At 41.7% G+C, this 25205-nt stretch overlaps 1 protein-coding gene across 3 annotated transcripts in view; it reads left to right on the forward strand.

Annotated features, from left to right (window-relative positions):
- CCDC91 (coiled-coil domain containing 91) overlaps positions 1 to 21619 on the forward strand; it is a 1837163-nt gene extending 1815544 nt beyond the window's left edge. For all 3 annotated transcript variants that reach the window (XM_078673757.1, XM_078673758.1, XM_078673759.1), the window contains one exon: positions 19668 to 21619. In XM_078673757.1, the coding sequence (XP_078529883.1) occupies positions 19668 to 19787 (120 nt within the window). In that variant the 3' untranslated portion in view covers positions 19788 to 21619. The remainder of the gene's footprint in view (positions 1 to 19667) is intronic.
- Positions 21620 to 25205: the final 3586 nt, after the last annotated feature.

Genomic DNA, 25205 nt, shown 5'->3' on the forward strand with positions numbered 1-25205 from the left:
CGATTTCCCTGGCGATGGCACCTCCTACGGCGTGACCTGCAAGGGGAAAGTAAACACGATTGCCGGTCCCGCCTCCGGGCCGCCCGATGCTGTTGGCTAGCCGCTGCACACGTCCCCGGCCTCCTGGATTCCAACCTGCGAACCTGCAGCAAAAGAAAGTAAGAGAAAATTAAGGAGCCCCGAGCGCGGGGCACGGCCAGTGTGGGGGAGCGTCCAGGAGAACAAGGGGGTTCCCTGGGCGCTCCCTCTTCCTTTATTGCAGGGACGCGGGGAAGGGGAGATCCGCCCCCTCAACCCGCCCCTCCACCGCCTGCCCCCCGGCCCGGAAGCCTAACCTATGCCTTCCGGGTCGGGGGTCAGGTGCCACCAATCGGTGGTAAGGCGCGCAACCCCCGCGTCATCACTGATCGCCGGGAGGTCACGCCCCACCACCAGGAGGCAGGGGGAGAGGGGCGGTCGCCGCACCGCCATGTGGGCGAGGGGGCTGGGGGCCGAGGGCCCCCTCTTTTCATTATCTCCCCATAGCCGATCACGCCCTTCTCTCCTTGTAGAAACAGGCTGACGAAGACTTCCGAATAGGAAGTCAGGCACCTTGGGTCAGGACGAGATCCTCACTGCGCATCAAGCTGAGGGAAGGGGCGGAATCTTTCAAAAGGGACAGGAGACTACAAAAAGAGGGTTGTTTCAGCACGGTGTCGTCAAGGAAGAAAACGGAGTCCCGACGTGTGGGGGACCACCTTCACCAGGTCCACCCGACTAGGAGGTGAGCCCTGAACACCCCCAGAGGAAAACCAAGGTGGTCAGCGGAGAAGCAGAGACTAGCCTTGTATCCCGGCAGATCCTGGTATCCCATCACACCCCTGGAGGAGCGTAGCTTCGGCAGGTGTGTGGAAGGTTCTTCAATGGGACCTAAAGTTAGAGGGGAGGTTCATAAGAGCGAGGTGTGTGGGAAGGAAAAGAGATAGTCAAATCAAATATAAATATATATTAAAACCCTCCACAAAAAATGCAAAAACAATATCATAACCTACCAATAGTGAAATTGTCAAATCTTTTCTTAATTGTTATTTATTTCTTTGTTTGGAAAGTAGTTCCCTCACTGATTATCTTATTTTCTGAAGTACAAAAGAGAAGTGCTGTCTATATTTCTTTTTATGTGGGAAGTCCCTCATTCACCTACTGCTACTAACCCCTCATTATAGAAAGAGAAGTAGAAGAAGACCCCTAACTAAACCTCACAAAAGGGAAATCAACAAAGTGTGACAGTAACTTACTTTGCCTTTTCCTTCTTGCCGACAGTGCTAGCCGACGGGAGTTTCAGAGGTCCTAAAAGAAAGGAAACAGGAGACGAGCAGTAACAAGAGCTATTGAGCCAGCATAAAACCTTAAATAAATCAAGTCTACCTTTGTATATAAGAAGCCAAATTTGGTCTTATATTCCCGCGACAAGTGGTGGAGATTGCGGACATAGCCCCCCTTTATATAGAATGGAAGCCTTAATTCAACACTTGGTACAAGGACAACGTAAGCTGCCAAGGCTGATCGAGATTCCCTGAAGACTCAAACCGAACATTTCAATAAACTTGCTCAAGAGCAATTAAATGTAGCAACAGTCCTGGTTTACAACAAAGGAGCTGTAGTCAGTGGAGCTATAACAACTCTACAGAAGTTATTACCTGTGGAAGACCTTGATTAATTTTTGTAAATTTTCAACAACCATGCAGAGCTAGTTCTTGGCCTTTGGAACGGTGGCCTTTTCATTTGGCTCCATTGATGACAGGAGACGCGCAAGACACTTACCAGACATCTAGTCCCCGAGGGGAAACTCCCTATGAGGAAATATTATTGGATAGAGCAGGACTAGATGAAGAGGCCTATCGTTTACAGTTTCAAAAAAGAGGGGAAGATCTGGGGATACACTGAAAACCCTATATTTTAAGTTGAAGACCGCTGTGTTTGTGGAGCGAGTTCAGAGAGCAATTGGAATTAAACTGATGAAAGGAAGCCCAAAAATGTAAAAAAAATTCTGTCCAAAAATAAAATAGGTCACGTTGCGAAAAGTATTGATGTAGCAGACTCTCCTAGTAGCTGCATATATATACCTCAACAAAGGTTCAGGAAACGCAGGATCACAGTTCCATATATTTATTCAATAAACACCCAAATGGTACAGACAAGTGTCCGCCCCAGACCAGTTTCAATCGCCACAGCGATCTTGATCACCTGACGCGCTGGTGACGGGGCACCACATTTAAACTAAGTGCAGCCAATTAGACGTGGGGGATTGGTCAACCAGTGAATATAAACATGGAAACCATACTAATCAGGGAGCAGATGGTTATGAAAAAATCCTTTGCACATACTGTTGATGATAGTTCTGCATAAGTGACCATGTAAAATGTAACATATGCAAAAAAATTGTTAGATAAGCATTACTCAATTATAAATATCCATTTGAGTACAACATATTGATTCTTGAGAGAAGTATTCATCAAATCTCTACGGGCTAATATAAATAACATTATATAAAAAGACAAATCTTGGCAAAATTAATGGCAAGTGCCTTAATAATTAATGGCAAAAATAGCGTTTCAATAAAACTAATGCAGATGTTGTCTAAAACCCTTCATTTTTAAATAATTCTCATTATTCTAAAACAATGAATAGTACAGGTCATGGTTTGTATAAGAGAATGTGTAATGCAAAATTGTTATCAATACGAAACCACTAAAAAGTCATAGTATTGATTAATACATTGCAACCTAAAAAGATGTGTGCAAAACCGTGCAAAAGTGCTATCATATAGATTGAGTATAAAACCCCAAGTAAACACCGATAAAATCAAACTGTGGGGAGGCTGTGCAAGAGGTTGCACATCATGCCCTATATATTGCATATGTTAATAATTAAAGTGCTAGTGCCTAGATTATTACAGCCATTAATACAGTACAAAAAATAGTTAGCAATAAAACATCAGAATAGCAAAATGTAAGATCAATATACAAATAGCGGTCCATCATGAAGTAAAAAAAAGGAACAGCGAGTTAGAACCCCTATATATGTTACATAGCTCTGCCATAGCAGACCCTACAATTAACTAAAGATTATAAAAAATGTGTGTAGGTCCTCACTGGTATTCAAACCATTCGGCATTCTCGTACCTAGGGTTAAAACAAAGGAAGACTCTAGTTTTCAAGTTTATTTATTTGTTTGATTTGGTACTCCACTGAGAACCACAAATATTTCATGCATCATAATCCATTATTTACGCCATTTTGTTAAAATTGTCATTCTAATACAAAGTTAAAAATGATTTTAACAATTTATAAAAATTATAACAAACAAATTCATCAGGCGGAGCTTTACATAAAATAATCAGTTCCTTTGCTGAGTTAATTCCACATTTGGTATAAACTGGTTGTAAAAACCTCTTTCTTGCCATTACCACTTTCGCATTTGGGCAAATAAATATCAAGTGCTCCAAATCCTGCTCCCCGCCTTCACACAAATTACACATAGAGCTTTCTTTTAAGTGCCATTTAGATGTTACGGTTTTTACAGGTAGTATCCCAAATCGAAGCAGAACAATCGATCTCCTGACCCCATGATTTAGATTAAAAGTGATATATTGCTGAGGTTTCTTGAAAACTATAGTTTCAGTAGGATTCTTATATAAAGACAGTTTAGAGCAATACAGAGAGTCGAGGTCAAAACTAAGTCTTGGAGTGAAGTGCTTTAAAAAGAGTTTCAACTGGGCTGGTGTCCAAGCTAGTAACAAGTTGATGTTAGTCTCTGATAACTTAAAAGCAGCTAACGCATTTTTTGAGAATACATATTTGGAGGAGTCGCAGTCAAATGTTGCTGTTTTGAGCAGAGATCGAAGCGTTCCTTCTTCCGTGTGAAGGAGATTATACACCCACCTGATGATATTGGCGATTCCTCGGGGATAGGAACTAGTTAGTGAATACTCAAGGCGGAGAGCTTGTACTGGTACAGCCTGAGACACCTTCGTTAACTTCCGTAGGATTTTTCCTTCTTTTAAATCCAAGAAGCTCCATTGGTTTATTGGAATATATTCCAGAGCATATGACAGTACTGGCGGGATCTTGGCGCTATATACCGTGAGCAAAGAAGAGAAATGCCTTTGTCCTGATGCTGCATACAACCTTGAAAGAGCTCCCGCGTGTACATCAGATTTCCGGGTCAGATTCAGAGTGTGAGCGATTTTGAAGAGACTTAGTAAAAATTCTGCCTAAATAGGTATATTCGTTTACCTCTTCCACCTTTTTTCCCCCTAGGGTCCAGCAGAATTTTGTGCTCTTTTTCCTTCCTGAAAATGAAACTATTTTTGTTTTTGTGATGTTAGGTATTAGATAATTTTCCTCCGTGTAGTTATGCAGTGCATGAAGGCTTCTTTGTAGACCGAATGGAGTTAGAGCTAATATAATTATATCATCTGCATATAACATAGTATGTATATTGTGGAAGGCTATTTTTGGTGGAAAGTTCGGTACTTGCTGCAGACATTGAGGCATATCACTGAGGTAAAGGGAAAACAATAGGGGAGCAAGAAGGCATCCTTGTCTAAGGCCGTTTGGGGTCGGGATGGTGCTAGTTAATCCCTTTTCTCTTCCCATTTGGACCTGGCACCAGGTATCTGTATGCAGTGAGATTAATATACGTAATAGCTGATCCGGGATGCCCATTTTGCTAAGTTTTTTCCATAGTGTTCCTCTATCCACTCTATCCAACGCGGTGGAAAAATCGATGAAAGCAGCATATACTGGCTGGGATTTAATTGTCACGTATTTGTCTAGTATGATTTGCAGCACTGCAATATCTGTCTGTAATTACCAGGTTGCAGCCTTGATCCCTTTTTGTGTATAGGTATAATGATGCTCCCTTTCCAAGATTTGGGGACTTACCCAGTTTTAAAAATGTAGTTGAAGAGGGGGATAGCATCTTGCTCCATTCTTTGGGGTTAGACTGGAGGACCTTGATTGGAATTTGGTCAGGACCAGTTGCTCCTGTTGTTCTCGCCTTTTTTATATGTATCTTGATAGAAAAAGGGGTAGATGTTACGTTGTTTGATGGTTTTATTTCTGAGTTTCTATCGTAATTATGGTCCGTTTTTGAGTTGGTATTTATTTTATATAAGTTAGCAAGGTAGAGTTCCCATTCTTTTGGGTAGCACCGGAGTAGCTTGTAATGCTTTTTTCGTGCCCGATTCTTTGGCAATTATACTCCAATATGCGCGTTGATTGTTTTGTTTCGCTGCTATCTGCAGGTCCACCCAATTTTTGTCTTGGGTTATTCTCTTATGTTTTCCTTTTTCTCTCCTGCGTTGGTTCTTCAATTTATTAATTTCTACCTGTTTGGACGGTGAATTTTCTAGGAACTGTGCTCTTATCAGTTTATTTAGAAGTTTTGTATTGAAAGCTATCTTAGGCTTTTTGTTTTGGATCTTTGATGATCTCGTTTGCATCAATTTTTCCTGCAGTGTTTGTGTTAATTTTTTTTATAACCAATTAAAAATTTATTATTGGGTTTGTGGAGTGCATTACTTGAAGAAGTTGCGTTGAATCGATTATGGAAATTATCTTATTAAGCGTAGCTGAATTCCAATGGATCCGCCTTTGTTTTGGGTTTACCATAACCGTGCTATACCTGTACATAATTTGACTAGACGAACATAGATGTGTTTTCCATTCTGTGCGTAATTGTAGAATTGCATGGTTGCTACCATGGACAGAATTCATTTTAAGTTGTGAGACGGACCCAAACAAGTCAAGGCTGCAAATCATATAGTCCAGCAATGAGGAACTACTATTTCCCTGCCTCGTATTTGAGGCGGGAATGTTTCCTTCCACATTGCCATTTAATATGATTCCATTTAACATTGGGAGGGAAGCTATTAGGATTTTTCCTCTTTTATCCACCTTATTTCCTTTAGGAAATAGTGGTACAGAAAATTCCAGCGCCTCTTCTTTGTACCAATTTGCCCATTTTTGTAATTCCTCTTTGGATAATTTCCAATTAAAGTCACCCATAATGAGAAACAATGGATAGCCTTGATTTTCAATTATTTGTTCAATGTCCTCTAGTATTCCTATTGCAAGTGCATCCATTTTTACTCCAGGTGGGATATAAACATTAAAAATTAGTAGGTTTTCTGAGGATTCTGAAAAATTTGTCCCACACTTGATCTTAATACATTGATAATTATTTGATTTAGTTGGTATTATTTCTTGGGCCCAGTTGAATTCTTCATTTAATAAAATCGCTATCCCACCTTTCGCATGACCCTGTTCGACCCGTGCTGCAGAGATATCATATACAAAATAATTCTCTTGGTTAAAATGTTGTGTAGTCCATGTCTCTTGAAGTCCACTATAGCTGGATAGTCTTTTACTAGTTCCTCCATTTTTTCTTTAGTTTTTCCCGCTATGTTCCAGGAGGAGATCGTTAAGCCTGTGCTAAACAGGAGATTTGGAATCCTTAATTTGTTTGTTACTATTCAAAGTCTCAGAAATCCAATCCCATGACTTATCCCTCTTTGCTATTTCCTTGTTGAGGACGTTTTAACTCCAAATTTCTCTTTCTCCAATTTTTTATGGAGATAAATATATTATCTGTAGCACGGTCTAAGGAATGGATCTTTGTGTTTGTCAGTTGATGCATTTTTTTAGATCCTTTTGTTGTATATCTCACATCTTGAAATTCGTGGTGTAATACTGGGATCAAATCATAGCCATGTTTGTGGAGAGTCTCACTCTCCATCAATATAATTCCTGGTACGACTGGAGACCAGAATTCTACAATTGCAGTCTTTGTTTTTGCTATATCGGGGAACATAACTAATTTAATTTCATTTTGCGCTAGTGATTGTAGTGGCTGAATCTTTTGGAGTAGACTGATGATTCGGTCGCTGTTGAGTGGAGCTTCTTCGGTAGGGAATAATTCTGTGAATTGTAGAAAATTAGATCTAATCTCGGCTGCTTGTGGTTCTTTTTTCTGGGTATTTAAAAATCTTTTGGGGATCCCACTTAGTGCCGGACTTACGGGGCCGTGTATAAAATTTGTTGCCATTGGATTTAATATACTCTGTGGATTAGGATTTTTGCTTTGGGTTTTTGTCGGCGACTTCTGGTCCTTTATCTTCGGGATCTGGGGCAGATCAGCTCTTCCTTCATTACCTGATAAACCACTTGGTGGAGGAGGATTGTTCTGAAATTTAATTTTGTTAGCCTTGTTCTTCTTAAATCTTCTTGTCGCCTTTCTCTTTTTCAGTTTGTTCTTCCTTTGATTTTGCTTCTTATTTATATTTTCTGGGTCCTGTACGTCATCGTTAATTAGGTTAATATCGGCATTTACTTTAGGGTGAGATATTACAGGACTATTCAAATTGGAATTGATTTTGCTTTTTGTGAAAATTGGATAGTAGGCCACAGGATGATGATGCGATACTGATTTGGTTTCATCCTTAAAAAGGTTTCTAAGTGAATATGTTTTAATGTCTTCCTGCTTGCCCTTAGTTTCAACTGTTGGTTTCTTCCCGGTTTGTGTGGCAATTTCTTTTTTAGGAGGGATTGGCAATATTTTTAGTTTCAGCTTTTGAGTTGTCACAGTTTTCGCCTTGAAATTTACCACAAACTCCTGATATTTTTGATGATTGTATTTGCTCTTTTTTTTTTTCTCAACTAGGAATTGTAAAATTCCTAGTTGTGTGTCCAGCGTTTGGTCAGAGTTCTCCAATATGTTGCCTAGATGGATGAGAACTGATTCCAGGATATTTTGCAAGGTAAACAATGATTTAGATACTGGGGTGCAGTTGTTGGTCAGACCTGCAGTTTTGAAGAGAGAGAGAGAGATCTGGCGAATTTTCGAAGAATCCCTCTGGAGCTGATGGTTTTTGTGGTGTACTGTTCTGTATATTATCAGTCCCCTTTTGGGGTCCCTTGTGAAATATTAAATCCTTGATGTTAATATCTGGGCAAGTGATATTGTATTCTTGAGATTGTTGTATTTTCGATGAGTCCGGTATTATTGATCCTGTTGCCATTAAATTCAGAATTGAATCCTTCTGGTCAGTTGGGTTATTTTTTTTTGCAACCTCAGGAGTTGTTTGGTTTGGAATTTGAGTTTGATGTATTCCATCTTTTTCATCCACAATATTCCCTACTATTTCCTTGTTTATCTGATCTTTTAGTATTTGCCCCTGGTCATCTGGGTTTCATTTTTCAAAATATTTTCTAATCCCAGGAGTTACTGCAGTCTTTCCATTTCTTACCATCTTTTTAGTGCTCTTTCTGATTGCCTCTTCAGTTCCCATCCTTTTCATGAAGATGGTTCTAGATCTTAATTTTTTATAAGCCATTACAGTGTAGTAGATCCCTCAGGTTGGTTTTAATTGAAGGTTTAAAATGGAGAGTTGTTTCCTGGGGGACTTAACTGGGCGTATGCTTTATATATTATCCCCTTCTGCCCCCTGCTTTAAATCCAGCGTTAGTGAAGCAGCTCTAGCCCATTTCCGGTTGATACAGTCACGGAGGTTAAAGCTCCAGGGGCTGGTTAACCGGTGCGCCCCTCATGCAACACCGAATCTAGCACCCTGTTCCGCTATCTAAGGAAGACTCTAACTGTCATATTTTATTCTCCCTGTTCCCACCCCGAGTGGAGGGAGGCACTGCCCCTAGTACAGAGTATTTTAAGTCACTGACTTTGTTATCGTGAATGGCTTTAAAGTGTCGGGCAACTGGGTAGTTGGGGTCCGAGTTGACAATTGGACGCAAATGCTTCAGTATCTGATTGAAGACTGGGAGTTTTGTGCTGCCAATGTACTTGAGATGGCATGTACATTCTAACTGATACCCAGCATATTCAGTCCGTCAAGTATAATGATCTTTTATTGGGCCTGGGATGTTACTGAAAGCTGTGCAATATTCAGATAATTTGACCCCAAACTTACATGCCCTGCACGAAGAGCACTTAAAAGAGCCAGTATTGGGAAGTCAGGTGGTTTTGACTGTTAATTCTGGACTTGGTTTGACCGGGGCATCCCTCATAGAGGGTGCCTCCTGAATGTAATGGCAGGGAGATTGGGTAACAAAAATTTCAAAGTGAAATCAGTTAAGACAATAGGCCAGTGTTTGTAGATAATCTTTCGAATGCTCTTTTCTCGTTTACAGTAGGTGGTAATAAAACAAATGGATTGGGTTTCGCCTGGTGCAGACTCAGTCAATGCTTCTACATTGTATTCTTTTTTAGTTTTCAGGCAAAGTTCACACGGACCAGAATTGGCCTTATCCAAGGCCAACCGTAAATTGGAAAATGTGTACCCACGAGACAAAAAATGAGAGAATGCTTCCTTTTCACAATGTTCTAAGTCAGACTCTAAACTGCAAATATGTTGTATGCGAACAAATTCGCCATTCGGTATTCTATGAATGAGATATGAAGGATGAGCACTAGTGGCCTGAAATGTAGAGTTGCCAACTGTGGTTTTCCTATGCAGTTTAGTTTGGATTCGGTTCTCACTAATGTAAACCTCAACATCTAGCAATTCCACCCTTTGTTCGCTGATAGTGGCAGTAAATTGTAGGTTCATTGTATTGTCATTGATAGATGTAACACATTTGGTTGATGATTGTTCTGTACCCTCCCATACAATGAATACATCATCAATGTATCTGCCATAATACTTTATGTGGGTATCCCAAAGCTCGTTGTGGGTTACTTTGAGGACGTGTTCCTCCCACCAGCCGACCAAAAAGAAGGCATAGGTAAGAGAAAAACACACCCCCATTGCAACACCCCTTAGTTGTTTATATAAAGTCTTGTTGAACAAAAATAGGTTGTTGTTAAGGCAGAGATCTCTCATTTGAAGTAACATGCAATTGTGGTCATGGAAATATATGGCCCGATTGCTTAGAAAGTATTTTACTGCTTCCAAACCCTGTGGATGGTGAATGCTCGTATAAAGTGAGGCTATGTCCATGGTTATTAATACATAACCAGATCGCCACTCCACTTCATTGATTTTCTTCAAAAAAATCACCTGTATCCTTTATAAAGGATGGCAAATTTATAATGTGTGGCTGAAGGAAATAATCTACATATTTTGACATATCCTCCAAAGCATTGTTTCTGGCTGAAATAATGGGTCTTCCAGGGAGAGGGGATTTGCCCTATGTACTTTAGGGATAAAGTACAGAATAGATGCTGTGGGAAAACCATTTTTTGAAAATAAAAATCAATTTTTAGTAAGTAGACCATGGCTTTTCCATTGCTGTAGATGTTTGCTTACAGTGTCTTTCACCTGAATCAAATGTTCTCTACCAACTTTTAAATAACAGCTAGAATTAGACAAATGACGCTAAGCTTCTAGAAGGTAGTCAGCCTTGGGCTGCAATACTATATTGCCACCCTTGTCTGCACCCATGAAAACAATTTCATTCTTTTCACACAGTTTTTTCATTAATGCCCAGTAATTTCTCACGTAATAACTGTGCTGTTTGCGCCGAGAGTTAATAGAAATGTTGAGTTTCTTGAGATCTTCGATGACCATATCACTGAATACATCCACCAAATCTTTGGGCATCATAGGATAAAGTGATGAAGGTGGACGAAATGAACTGGCAGCCGCAATGCCTATATTAATCTCCTCCATATCGGTTATTGTATTGAGAGAGTCCTCTTTGGCCAATGATTGCAGCACACGAAGAGTGAAGAGGTCTCTAGCTAGTGTGCCATTGTCACTGATTGGCGAACTCAATGATTTATTTAACTGGAAGAACTTATTAAGCTTAATCTTTCGTATCAATTTGTACGCTTCAATACGAGATTGTTTGTATAAAAAGTTTGATTCTGGACAGAATATATATATATATATATATGTATATATATATATCATATGCAAAAGTTCAATAAAGCGATCACTCGGAGTTTGTATACACATCATCATCATCTGATGAGTAAACAAACTCCGAGTGATTGCTTTATTGAACTTTTGCGTATGGTAATTATGTCTGGCACACTCCGCCGGCTGTAGCATTCCTCTTCCTAGGGCGAGTGGAGACAGCAGGAGCATGAAGCCGTCTTGCACACACACACACATATGTATATATGTGGGTGTGTATATACATGTGCTTTCTATTTCTGAGTATAGCCTCTTCTCAGTCTCAGCCTGTCTGCCTTAATCTCTCTAATGTAATTCTGCAATTGGCTGATACCTCATTTTCATAGATCACAACTTCTCTTCAAAACCCTATTCCAGAAACCTAACATTACCTAGCCTCCACCAGCCAATCTATATCACCAACTATTCATCTGGAACCACATAGCCCCCACTAATTATCCCACCTAACTGATATTAACATAATCTATCACAAAATAACTTGAGTAAATGCATGCATTTTTTTTTTGTTTGAAAGCAAATGACTAAGCGCAATAACCAACATTTAATCATTGTATTAACCTCTAACCTTGAGTTCTGAAGTAGCGTGCTACTCGCCATAAAGCACTTTAACGCCTCATCAGGGGTAGTAAGCACTATATCAATACAATTACTATCACGATATATATAATATATCATGATTGATATATATATTTAATGCCAAAAACAAAGGTTAAAGCTTAGTTATAGTTAGGAAAATTTTATTTATTCTATGTGTACAACCCAAACTTTAAAGTTAGAGCTATACTTTAAATGTTTAAATTATGCACTGTCTTCGAATTACTATAACCTCATTTGTTCTGTTTGTATACAAACAGTGCTTAAACTACACAAACATTAGAACTATGGCTAGTAAGTTGACAACACCGTGTATGGAGTGGTGCGAGTTATATTAATTTTAAAGGTGGTACTTGAATGATAACTTTCAGGCATAACCATAACTTTGGAATTTCTAGTGTTTGTGTAGTTTAAGTTTGCTTTGTATACAAAGATTAAATACAGTTCTCCTAACTATAACTAAGCTTTAACCTTTGCTTACTTAATTGAATTTCAATATTCTATCCTTTTCAATAAAAAGGGCTTTTAAATTGTACCTTTGAGTGGAGTGTTGTTAAATGTTGGGTCATAGAATACAGTGGAGAAGAGTGGTGTAGAGCGGAGTGGCGTAGAAAGGAGTGGCATAGGATCGAATTACGTAGATTGGAATAGTGTAGAGTAGAGTGGAGTGGTGTAAAGTGGAATGGCATTGAGTGGTGTACAGCGGGGTGCAGAGAATGCAATAGCTTACAATGCACAGATGCCATGTGTTCCTGGCTCCAGACTAACTACTGGGGGTAAGCAGCTCCTTGTGTGGAGACAGAACACAGCCTATTCAAGTATAAGTGGGGCTGGGTCCAGCTTCTCCTTTCTATCCTGCCAGTGATGGCCCATCCAGTGACACCTAGGCTCCCCATTGTGTGTGACTGTCTAGGAGAACTACTCAACGCTCAGTTATCAACCAAGAGTTTTTCACTACCAGGACATGTCAAATATAAAAGCACATGTTCTACCTTTTAAATACATTGCACAATGCCCTCTGGGCTGTCCAGGTCCTAACCTAGAGATGAACTATATGGATTAAAAAGGAGGGTTTGGGCCTGGGAAAGGTTTTACTTTGCCAGGTTGAAATGGCAGTTTAAACTTCACACTCAGACTGCAATGGCAGGGCTGAAATATGTTTAAAGTACTACCTAGGTAGGCAGAACAATCAGTGCTGTATGCCTACTAGTAGCATTTAATTTACAGGCCCTGGGCAAAGGTAGTGCCACTTTACTAGGGACTTGCAAGTAAATTAAATATACCAATTAGGTATAAGCCAATCTAACTTGTTTTAAGAAGAGAGCACAAGCACTTTAGCACTGGTTAGCAGTGGTAATGTGTGCTGAGTCCTAAGACTAGCAAAAATAAAGTCTGGAAAATAGGAGTACTCAAGGCAAAATGTTAGAGGGGGAAGCCCAACTCCTAGGACGCCAGGTCTAACAGGCTACTATTCTTTTGTAAGGATTTTTGATAAAAAAAGATGAATCCTTTCTTTATTATGATTTCTACATTTTTCAATCCTGAAATTGTAAGTTATCATTACATACTACACGTCTGCTATGTCTATATGCATCTTGGCATGAACAGTATTTTCTTCATCCTTTGTCTCTTTTGTGCTGTGATAGTTAATATCCATGCCCTCCACCACCTTTAGATGAGTTAACCCTTGAGTTTGGCCTACGAGAACTAAAAAGACGACAAGGATACTTCAGTTAGATGTTTGGCCTACTTCAGTGTCTGAGGTGTTCGATTAATGTGTTTCGTGGGAGATCAACAAAAGTGGGTTAAACATTTGACTTGCTTCAGTTTTGCCAGTGTGCTACAAACATTCTCAATCACACTGATTTGCCACCTAGTTCACCAGACCGTTGTCCTCTTGAGTTATAAGTGAGTTAGTAATTTATCAAGTTCACTCTATTGGAATTGACTTGCATCATTCCAAAACCCTACACTTTAAAACTCCCCCTCCTACCTAGACAATAAATTAGTTCTCCCAGGTGGACAATAGAAATTACTAAACTCTGATACCTTTCTACTGGAACTACCACTCTGCAAAAAAAGATTCTCAACAATCCTCTCTGGAAATGCGCCCAAACTCTACAATGCTATCCCACTCGCCATCAGAACTCATCCAATATACTAGATATTCAAATGATAAATAAAAAAGCTCCTTCTCAAGTAATATCTTTCCATTTGCTATAAACCTTAATTAAACGGTTCTACAAATGACTCACTGAACATGTCTGATTTGTAAGAGGGACATAGATGGATTATCCCTTGGTGATGAAGGTCCCTTTACAGTTTGTGCAACCAATGGTTGTTCTCGCTCTGGGCTGAAAACTGTAAGGTCATTAACTTAATGCTTGCCCTATTTTTCAGTAAGCAACTCAGAATTATTGCTATTATTGCCATTCCATATAACTGTGTATTGTGCACCATTATATGTTAATTATTACTCTTCATTCATTTATAAGAATTCTGATGCCAGGTAACCTATTAAAAGCAATATGAAAATTAAAGTTGTGCTGTTCCTGAATGATCTAGATTTGAACAATATGCAAAGGACAGTAGGCTACAGAGTCAAAGAGATGGGAATCCATTTCTTTGAAATGTATTGCCCTCACTCACTCAGTTGGGTGTCATGCTTCATCATTGGGCTGCTCCTCGTCTGGCCGGCGCTACAATGCCTGGCGGGCTCCCGATGAGGGGCACTTTGGCGGAGATCTTTTTCCAACTAGCCGTTTGGTGCAGTGGGGGTGAGAGATTTAGTGAGTGTAGATGAATAAATGGTGTGTGATGTTTATGTGAGTTAAAACAGGATAGGGAGTACCAGCAAAAATAACTTTAATTGTGGGGTCTCCTACCCTGATTAAAATATAGAGGAAAGGCGCAATGCTAAGTTAATATCTTTTAGGTGTGGCTCTCTTCCGTGTGGTTGGTCAACATGTTTCATCGCAATTCTACAAGTCTAGAGGTGATTCGTCAGGACCTAAAGTTTAAAAACTATCTACACTAAGGTGGGCTGGAAAACAATAATGAATTAATGTTTGGGATTTAAGCCACCATGACTTACTCTGTCTCATGGCTGGTAACACTGGTTCTACATATTATGGAGCAAAAATCACATAATAATGTATGCTGTCAAACAAATATCACAAGTATCAAACACTACTGTCCTATTCCCTGTGTGTCTAAATCACAGCACACAGTGGTGAGGTGTTGCAGGCATAATAACACCAGGTGCCAAGTATTGAAGTGGTCACATTATTGCTCATGTGTGTAGTGACCACATTTGTATATTAAAAACCAAAAACTGCAGAAAGAGCACAACACTCACCCTGTATTGTAAACAATAGGAAGCTGCACACTTTCTGTAGCTTCCCATAGGTTAAGACGAAATATGTGGAGTTGGGAGATTTAGAATGCAAAACTTCACATACTGCTAATATAAACATGTCTGCTGCCCCTGTCTACTGTATGCTCCTGCTTACACTTGCACTACATCAACAAGCAATGGTAAAGTCAATAGGTTTTGCCTCTATTAGGCAAATGCCAATATACTACTGTTGCCAATGCTACTTCTTTTTTTTTAGGCTCCAGCAGCTTTAATGTGCTAATGGGCTGCTTGTCGCCCTTTGTTCACTTCCATTCTGACATGGCTGTTAGCCATGGTGGAACAGTGAAGTAAAAAAAACAAAATGGCTACAGTTGAGTCACGATGCAAGAAATGTGCATGCATTGTGACACGTCCATGCATACAGTGGCCACTGTGGTTGTTCTTGCAATACCAAGATGGCCACTGTGTGCTTGAAATACAAAATTAAATTAAACATAGCAGAAGGTGTCCATCTTTTAATGGTATTGTACATAGTGTATTGTTGTTTTAAAGTTTCAACAAAGCTGCTGCATTTATGAGCAACATGTTGACTTTCTTGGAGCTGTAAAAACAATGATACAATATGCACAATACCATTCTAAGATGGTGACTCAGTGAATATCGCACTGTGTGGCCATCTTCCAATCTTAAAGTGTATAATGTGTCACTTGCACTGACCAAGATAGACTAAATAATGCTTACAAACATGGTCACCATCTTGAAACAGTAAAGTGTGGCCACCTATGTTAAACACAGTGGCAGAACATAATGTAGCACACTGCGGAGTAAATGAGTGGCACGTGAGAAGCCCTGTGGGACTGACTGGGAAACTTAAAGACACTCCTAAGAAAAGGGAGAAGAATGAAAGGAATTAAAGGGGATCTTTTAAAGGGGAAAAATCAAAAACTGAAGGACTGACCACCAGCCCTGACACTGAAGCACATTCATTTTCAGGCATATGTGATAAGGCAAAAGGCTGTGTCTGGTGTAATAGAGCCAATGGCACTAATGGGATAACCCATTGCTTCATACTGTATGCTGTATTAGGGAGATGCAGAGTGAATGGCACTCAAACTAACAAAAGAGTGTTGACCCAAAGATCTATGCATGTATATTTATATAGCTATTTACTTTATTTGTTTATTTCAAGGGCTTTAGCAGACAACTAAATCTTCCAAGAGGGTCTAGCATGGCTTATCACAGAGCAAATATTCTACCCTCATGGTCTGTCAAAGGATGAAACCAGAATTCTTGTTTACTACCGTACTTGTGAAGGTCCATGAAATCAAACGCACATCTACAGGTATTAATACAGTATAATGACAATCCATCCTTAAACCATTAGTGGCTTTAACGTATGCTTTCCAAGATAAATAACTGAGGTCTACTATCCTTATTAAAACTTTTCTTAATAAACATATATAGCTTTAATCACTGGCTTACCACCATAAGAAACTCAGTCTTGCTGTTTTGAGCATCAGAAAACAATTTAGTAGAATACTATTATTCAGTAGAAATGCACAACCTCACCCCAACCAAAGTTGTTCTCATCAGAATCAACATTTAGGCAGAGCCAAAGCCCATCTCTATGAAGTCATAAAATTAAAAAGTAGAACATCACCATTGTTATCATGGTGCTTAATATCCAGAGCAACAGTATGTACAAATCAGGAACTGAGCCTATTAGCGAACTTTATTTTCCTAGGGACGCAACTTTTATGTCCGGCTTGACAGCACAGCTGTCATCTGACCTTAAAGATCAACATAAAGAACTTCAAGAAGCACTGTGGGGCTGTACCTCCACCCAATTTTCCAATCCCTTGAGCACAGATTTTGATTAGGCTAAATTTGGGTGCTTCTGCTGAAAAAGAGAGCTTGTGTTGCAGTTTTTCCCTTGTGGGAAAGCTTATGCTCAACACAGCATGACTGAGCTGATTATGGTGAGGACATTATAGGCCTCATCTGTTTATTCTGAAAAGGAATCACAAAGGCAGTAGGCCAGTTATATTTATTGTGAAAAGCATATGCCAAAGCGGATAGGCGTTTAAGAGTTTGTTGTTTTTACACAGTTTTAAAGCACAAGCAAGTATTTTGCTAGAGAGAAACTCACTGATTTCCATTGTAGACAAAGGTTTTGGCATTACTTACTACCCCTCTCACCACTGTGATAAACTCTCGGAGTAGGACATTTGCACTTTGAGAACCCTAGGGATACAATGTTCAGAAGGGTCGTTTAGGAAATTGGATTACTGGTTGAAGGGGTGAAACTCTACTCAAGCAGCAAGCACAATCCTTGTCAGGATAAATTCACAAGCAATCCCCAAAGTAACCTCTGCTTAACCTACTGGTAGCTTGGTACAAAAGCAGTCAGGATTAACTTAGACGAAATGTGTAAAGTATTTATGCAGAACTTCAAACAGTAATAAAGTGAAAACAACACAGCACAAGAAAAATCACACACAGATATAGGAAAATAGAGTGAAACAATACATTATCTGAGACAAAAATAACCAAAATCCAAATAGTAGACCCATAGATATGCAATTTTAAAGGTTTACATAAAAATAGTGCTTAAAAGCGCAAAGCACCAACTGAAGTTATCTGGTTGCACCGGACAGAGTTAAAAAGTCACAAGTTCATCTTGACCATGATGGAGTGCGGACCGGATACAGGTAACAAGGTAGTCTCACTGGACAAAGTTTCTTAAATCCTGGTTGCGAGATCCTGCATGGAGGATTTGTTGCACAGCGGTGGTTCCGGTAAGCTGTGGGCTGTGATGCAAAGTGCTGGTTTGAGGAAGCATCGTGCAACAGCAGTTGTGAAGAGCTGCGGGGTCCGGCATCTGAGATGCGTCACACAGCTGAGGTGCTGATGCAGAGCTGGGCAGAGATGCATCACGCTGAGTTGGTTCTGCCCAAAAGACAACAGCTGGACTTGCATTTCCAAGCGTCCAGGACTTGCGTAGCACCACATTGGGGTGCAAGACTCACATCAGGCAGATTTCAGGTGCAGGGTTCAATGTGGGTGGAGCCTTTTCTGTCCCCAAGGCTCTGATCAGGAGGTCAGCCAATTAGGGCTTGACGTCACTCTGGTTGTCTTAGTATCGAGGTGCAGGTCCAGTGCTCACTCAGGCAGCGGGGCAGCGGAGAAGCAGGGAAGCATAGTAACAGTCCTTCTTGCAGCACAACAATCCTTCTATTGAGTCTTGTAAAGGTCAAGATATTTACTGAGGGTCTGAGGGTCCAGTATTTATACTCGTGCCAGCTTTGAAGTAGGAAAGATTTCTAGAGGGTTCCGCCCCCAGGTGTTATTTGGAATTTCCTTCCTCCCTGCCCTGGCCCCATCTTGTCTGGGAGCACAGAAGACTAGTGTGAAACCCTTTCTGAGTGTGCTGAGGCAAAGTCTTTGTGATGTGCACGTGTGGTAGGTGACTGCTCCGCCCCCTCATAAGACAGAGATGGCCCATCCTACCAACACCTATTCCCCTTTTGCAATAAACAAAGAACAACTGCCAGAAACAACTTGTTGTGTGACCCAGGATACAAGCTATAGGCACTAAATGGTCGGGATAAGAAAATGCTGATGTTCTAAAGTGGCATTTACAGAATTGTGACTTAAATTCCAACTGTACCATTAAAGAGGGTTTTAATTTACAATTCTTTGAAGACCAAACTCAACTTTCCTACCTGCTTCCAATTGAAAGATATCACTTATTAAATGTAATAAGATAACCGAATGTTATCCTGTGGGAGAGGTAGGCCTTGCAGTAGAGAAAAACGAATTCAAGAGTTTTCCACTACCAGGATATGTAAAAGTTAAAAGTACATGTCCAACTTTTTAAATACACTGCATTCTATCCTATGGACTGTTTTGGGCTACCCTAGGGGTTAGTTCTATGTAGTAAAAAGGAAGGTTTAGACCTGGCAAAAGGTTTATTTTGCCAGGTCGAAATGTAAGTTTACCCTGTACACACAGGCTGCAATGGCAGGCCTGGGACTATTTTAAAAGGCTAGTTAACGTGGTTGACACAATGAGTGCTCTGGGCCCACTAGTAGCATTTCATTTACAGGCCCTGGGTCCAAGTAGTACCACTTTATTAGGGACTTATAAATCAATTAAATGTGCAATATTGGATGTTATCTAAACTCACCATGCTTTAGGAAGTGAACACAAGCACTTTAGCAGTAGTCTGCAGTGCTGAAGTGCACAGAGTCCTAAGCCAACAAAAACGAGATCAGCAAAAATGGAGGGGCAAGGCAAAAAGTTTGGGGGAACACCACCCTAAGGCTGACAGGTTGTATATTGTTTTGTTTGCTATACTCTATACATACAATGATACAATCTTGTGATAGAATAGCACATGGTCATTTGATTAAGCTTTTGTGCACTGTTTCATCGACGAGTTTTTTGTACAGTATGTTGGCAGATGTCCCGTGTGATCCTTGTAAAATTTGCTTTTGTTTCTTCCAAATCTGACTTTCAGATATTTTTAATTAAGTAACGGTAATAAAAAAGGCAATACTTTTGCGAAACCGCCACCGGGTTTCTGGGTAAGAAAAGACACAGTCATTCTATTCTTCTTCAGCCTCTGTGGAGCGCAGCTATTGCTGTGGAGCTGGACCGGTGCCAACCATAATTTCCAACAACTGTCATCGAGCTGCTTGATGTTTCTCTTTAGCTCTTATCATTTATTTTATTAAGTTTGTTTTCTGTCCAGAAATCATTTTTTTTCCCTTTCTGTCTTGTTTTTTTCCACAGCTTGATCAGGTCGCCCGCCAGCGGAGTTTGTCTAGTTTGGAGTTGTTCCTCACCTGCGCACAGAAACAGTTGGCTTCTTTAATAGAAGACAGACCCGTCGCTGAACTGAAGGAGAACTGACCCCCGACATCTCCGGAATGTGTCTCACATGGAACTGCTGACCGAGGCGCTGACCTTTAGAACACAGCTATGCACCCTTGTCCTTTCTCTCTTTCGTTTTTATTATCCAGGTTAATATAGGTTTTGGTAAACGATATTCTTAAATAGGGCATTCAGTTTGCATTATTATGCTGGCCTATTGAGGTTCTCTTGATCTTTTTTTTCAATTAAGTTTCCCTGTTAGGCAGAAGAATACATGTAAGACGGTTTTCCATTGTCGTGCTGTGCTGGTTCCGGTTCCATCTAATGATATGGCTCTTGGTGACATATTGGAGGTTCGCCTGCTGGCAGTCACATTAGTGAAGCTGTTAGCTGGGTATGGGTGTACATGCGACATTAATACATGAAAAGTGTTTGCTAAGGGCTGTGAGGTAAAAATATGTAGGCATGCTGGGTTCTGTATACAGGAGGAAGTTTTCAACGCCATAGTTTGCTGCAATTAATGCTACGACAAACACACGTACAATGTAAATCATACTGATACACAATGGAGATGCCGGACACTTTTAATCGATAAGAAGCAGTTTTTAAGGTGTTACGCAGGACCGGTAGTTCACGAGAATGTAATGGCAAATGTAAACTGTTTAAGTGGTGAAGATTTTAATGTTTGCCATCGGGACCCAATTGGCGATAGGACCCCAAGAGCAGTAAGTAGGTTGAACGGACATGACGTGGCACTGGTTAATTCTCTGCTGCGAGCCAAGTCAGAGATGAAACAATATGCAGCACCACCTGAAACCAGCACCTATGACGTGTATGGCGCTATACATCTCACCTGTCATCCACATAACTTTATATTAGTTGAAACCGACAAACCTAAGACCGAATGTCAATGTTTTTTATGAATGTATATTTATTCGCCAAAAGCGATGGATCCGGTTGCTGCAGGAAGTGTGCAAGCACCTCCCTTAGCTCACACTTCTGGACAGAGGTGGCCACAGCTTGTACCTGCTGCTGCTGTTTACTTCTCTGTGCTGGCCCGCGACGGGCATAACCAGGTCCCTGCTGCTCCTGAGGGGGGGGGTCATTTAACAGAAGGCCTCTGAATAGCTGTGATTTGTCGAGTCTCAGGGCCCCTCACCACATCCTGCAGCTGGCGGGCCCCATCATCTCGCATTACGTTTCTGGTTGGCTCGTGAGGGGTTTCCTGGCTGTCACTGAGGGCGTGGCTTTTCTAGACTGGGCTTGGCTACAAGAGCTTTCATCAACCTTGATACACAAAAATATATGGACTCGCTGATGAGATGAAGACCCTCAGGCCGCCAGGACCTGTTCCATCCCAACAGCGCCCACCCCTCTACTTGAAATCTTCATTATGCCTCACAGGCCGTAAACTATGAACATCCGATCTAGGTCATTTTCCTCCTGCATGGTGATTTTTCATGAAATAATGATTGGAATTCCGAATAATCGTTTGAAAACACGGGGTTTTGTTGCCTTGACATCATGTATTGCCTCCTTTATGCTCAGTTACCTAGTTTTGTAATGATGGTCAGGCCTTTGCAAGTTCCACATTTATGATTGTATTTGGGAGCTGAAATGAAACTTTCTGTGTCTAAATGAATGCACACTATGTTAAAAGAATGGTACCGTTATCTTCCATTTTTTCAATGACTGAAGATATTAAACATTATTTTCTCCTGCGTGAAAACAAATCTGATGATTCTATAGCAAAATATGCGTTAACCTACAGATTTAAATTGCAGCTTTAATCTGCGCTAATATGCAATGCCTGAAAAAGCAAAACACCCTGCCTCATGCTGCTTACACAAATAAACTGATGACTATTTGAAGCTTTCACCTGAGTGTATTATGTAATCTGTGCCAAGTGTAAGCAGAAAAATATATTCTTCGACCAATCAGAGCAATGTTATTTTTGTTACAATTTAAATCCAAGGTCTTCACAGACTTTTCCTTTGTTGTAAATTTGATTACCCAATCTGTTAATTACTTTTCATTTTTTGCCTGGCAGGAGGAAGACTAGATGGCGGAAACTATCTCGGGCACTGTGATAAGAGAAGCAGGGCTTTTGCAATGATTTGCATGTTTGTGTTTACATTGTTTACGCTTTGTTCACACTTTTTTCGATTTTACCACTCAAAGCCAGATTATACATTCAGATTTCCCGGTGAGGAGGAGAGTGAGATGGAGCACTGGGGTTTGGAATTACATATTTGATGCCGTAAAAGGCTGTGCTATTATTTTCAGTTCCTCCCCACCCCCAATCCAATGTTCCCTTGGTACTCCAACACTGCCATGTTCTCTTCAGGGTACTCTTGGCTACCCCTTACTGGTGTCAAGAATTCCCCCTACCCAATCCTTGGTGGCTATCTCTGACTATAATTTCACCGACTTTTGGGCAGAGCCCTTCCTAGCCTCAGAAACTTGTAATGTCTATATGTTATTGCGCACACAATTTTGTACAGTATGTCCCGACACCCAGTCCTACTGTCCTCCTTGTATGTGCCCAGGCAAATAAAAGGAGAGTGTGTGTTCGTTGGATGCAAAGGAGGGACTTGGTATATGTGTAAGAGGCTAAAGGGTTCTGGAGCAGGCTGCAGGTTTTGTGGGTTTTATGGGCTTCTTGGATGCAAGGTAGGAGGAGCAGTCTCGCTGGGAGCAGGAAGTGGGATTAGGTGTAAGGGGATTTCCATTGTGGCGGGCGAGAGAAGTGCTGCCTAGGCAATGGAGGGTATGTTGTGGAGAAGGAGAGTGCTTTTCTGTGCGAATAGTGCACTTGGCGCTGCTGTACATAGTGCACGTAGCTTAGTGATGGTTAAAACTTGGGCCTGGAATTCATCTGTGATGGGGATCTGCTGTGTTGTGTTCCCCTTAGTTTCTTTATGCAAGAATGTATTTACTTAAGTATTGCAGGGCACGTCATGTAGTTAGTTACATTACATTTGGCATGGTTAAGTCTCCCCATTACTCCCGTAGTGATGTTGGTACCATAGTGGTACCTGCAAGGCCACTTGAATTATGCAACAGGAAAGGAACACATTTTGTTGCAGGGTTGACTAAATTATGGAGCACAACAAGGCACATTATGCAGCATAATGCAGTGCATTTTGTGATGGTGTTGCTTCATTAGTTTATTATTTTTACATGTTAATCCTGCCTGGACAAAGGTTTTACATAATTAGTACCAGTTTAACATGTGAATACAGCCATAAGCAACAAAAACACCAGTCAACATTTGAAAAGGGCCTTCTAATGTGCAGCAACAGTTGCCGCTGCTTTTAATTTTTTTGAAGTCACTTTTGACCTGTTTCAGCTAGAACCTAAATTTTCTGCTGAAATCTGAAAATTGTGCAGCAGATGATTAGTTATGTGGCAAAGGAGGCAAACCCATAATCATGCAGGACATTGCACTGCCGCAAATCGTATCGTTAGAGTGGCCCTGGGTACCAGCCCTTTTCACCAACATTTGCATTGTCGTTGTGGTGCAAACATATGTGGGATATTTGACCCATGTATGCCTTTCTGGTATAATTTGGGTTCCTGGTTTTAGGCTATTTTGTTTTTGGCAATTACATCTGAATTTCTACATATTTATATTTTAGCTAATATTATCTGTATTTATCCATATTTAGTTTGGGTTTTGAAAAAAAGTCGAAACTAGTATATTTCCACATTTATGTAACCAACAAATGTGTATTCATCTTTGAACGCCTGATGGGTTTTAATGATATGATCACCCACGGATGATAAATCTATGAAAGTATATGAGAAGATGAGCATTTTAGTATCAAGGTTGTGCATAACTACAAAAAATTCCTTTTCAGGTCGAGCTTTAGCGGTAGCGCGCATGCGCTGCTCGCTCTGTGAGGCATGCAGCAGTAGAGTATAGGAGACAAGCTGACCTCACTCTCCGCCCCTATTTTTCATTGGCTCCTGTCTTTGTCCTTCGTAAATTCTGTCTTCTGATTTATTATGAGGCTTATCTGATAGAGACATCTAGCCGCAGATTCCTTAACTTAGAATATCCACAGGCGTCAGACTGGATTCGGAAATTTATTGTAGCAGTACCTCTGCGCGCTGGTGGACGGCGCCACACGACCCCGCCCTTACGTCGTCTACGTATGTGACGTCAGCGAGGTCATATAAGTCCTTCCCGGCACGCTGACCTCAGTTCCTTCTTTTCCGCGTGCAACGCAGATCCGGAGTGAGCGGTTCCTCTGGCCTGTTTTCAGGCCTCCTTTTCGATGCTTCGCGTCAGGAACAGTGTGCGATGCCTTCAAAACTTGTAATTCCTGTTTGTGGCAGATGTCCGCGATGGACATCTTATTTGTATGTGGTGTCTGGGTGAGCACCATGACTCCACGGACTGCAACGCCTGCCAACACCTGATGCCAAAGTCTCGTTGGGAGCACCGCATGAAGCTTCTCTCGGCACGGCTGTCCCGGTCAGGGTCGTCTCATCCCCCGGCCTCTTCATTGCCGGCAGGTCCCTCTACTGTCTGGTTCCACCATCGATCACTCTCTGGGGCCCGGGGCCGTCATTCGCTTGGTAAGTCGATGAGCATGTCGCCGAGGTCTACGACCTCCCTTTCTTCTGTTGTCAGGGGCACTGGTTCCCGGAACATTCCGTACGTGCGCTCCCGACAGTCGCCCCCCTCTATCCGCCCTATCCTGGTGTGGGGGCGACTCGGGCCCAAATGGTAGTATATGCCGTGGCTTTGCAGGCCTCCCTTGGGTCCTCTCCCGTTCCCGGGGCGTCCTCGGGCCCTCAGCTTCTTGAGGGATCCCCAACTGACTCGCCAGTGGGTTCGCCCCCGGCGCCAATTGAGCCTTTGCCCCCCAGGAACATCTGAGATGTGGTGTCGTTAGGTAGCGGCCCGGTTGAGTCCCCCTCTACGGTCCACATGGAGTTGTCAGGGCGAAGCCCAGCTGGGTCCCCTACTATGACTCACAGCGCCTCTGCCGCGCCGCATAGCCCCGCTGGGCTCCCTGAGGCGTCGCAGGTGGATGCCGGTGCTCATAGCCCTGCCTTGAGCACACCCTGGCCTGCCGGGCCTGTCCGGAGCCGATGCCGTTCCGGCGCCGTAGGCTCGCCTCTCTGGCTCCGCCTCCGCTTCTTTCTCCAGAGTCGGAGCCTGTTGTGGTTGAGGCGGAGTCAGTGCTGGTGCGGCGCCGAAAGCTTGCCTCCCCGGCTCCTTCTCCTTCTTTGGAAGGGGAGCTTGTCGTGGTTTCGGCGCCAGGCGACGCCGGCTCAACACCGGATGCAGCCGAGTCGGTGCCCATCGTTTTGGCGTCTAGTCGACGCCGGGTTATGGACTCTACTCCAGAGGCCTATGGAGAGTGTTCGACGTCGCCCTCACGCCCGGCAACGCCAGAGGTATTCTGGCCAGTGCCCCCCTTGGAATTAGTGGAGCCTCCT

Source organism: Lissotriton helveticus, chromosome 1_1 (assembly GCF_964261635.1).
Source record: "Lissotriton helveticus chromosome 1_1, aLisHel1.1, whole genome shotgun sequence".
Classification (NCBI taxonomy): Eukaryota; Metazoa; Chordata; class Amphibia; order Caudata; family Salamandridae; genus Lissotriton; species Lissotriton helveticus.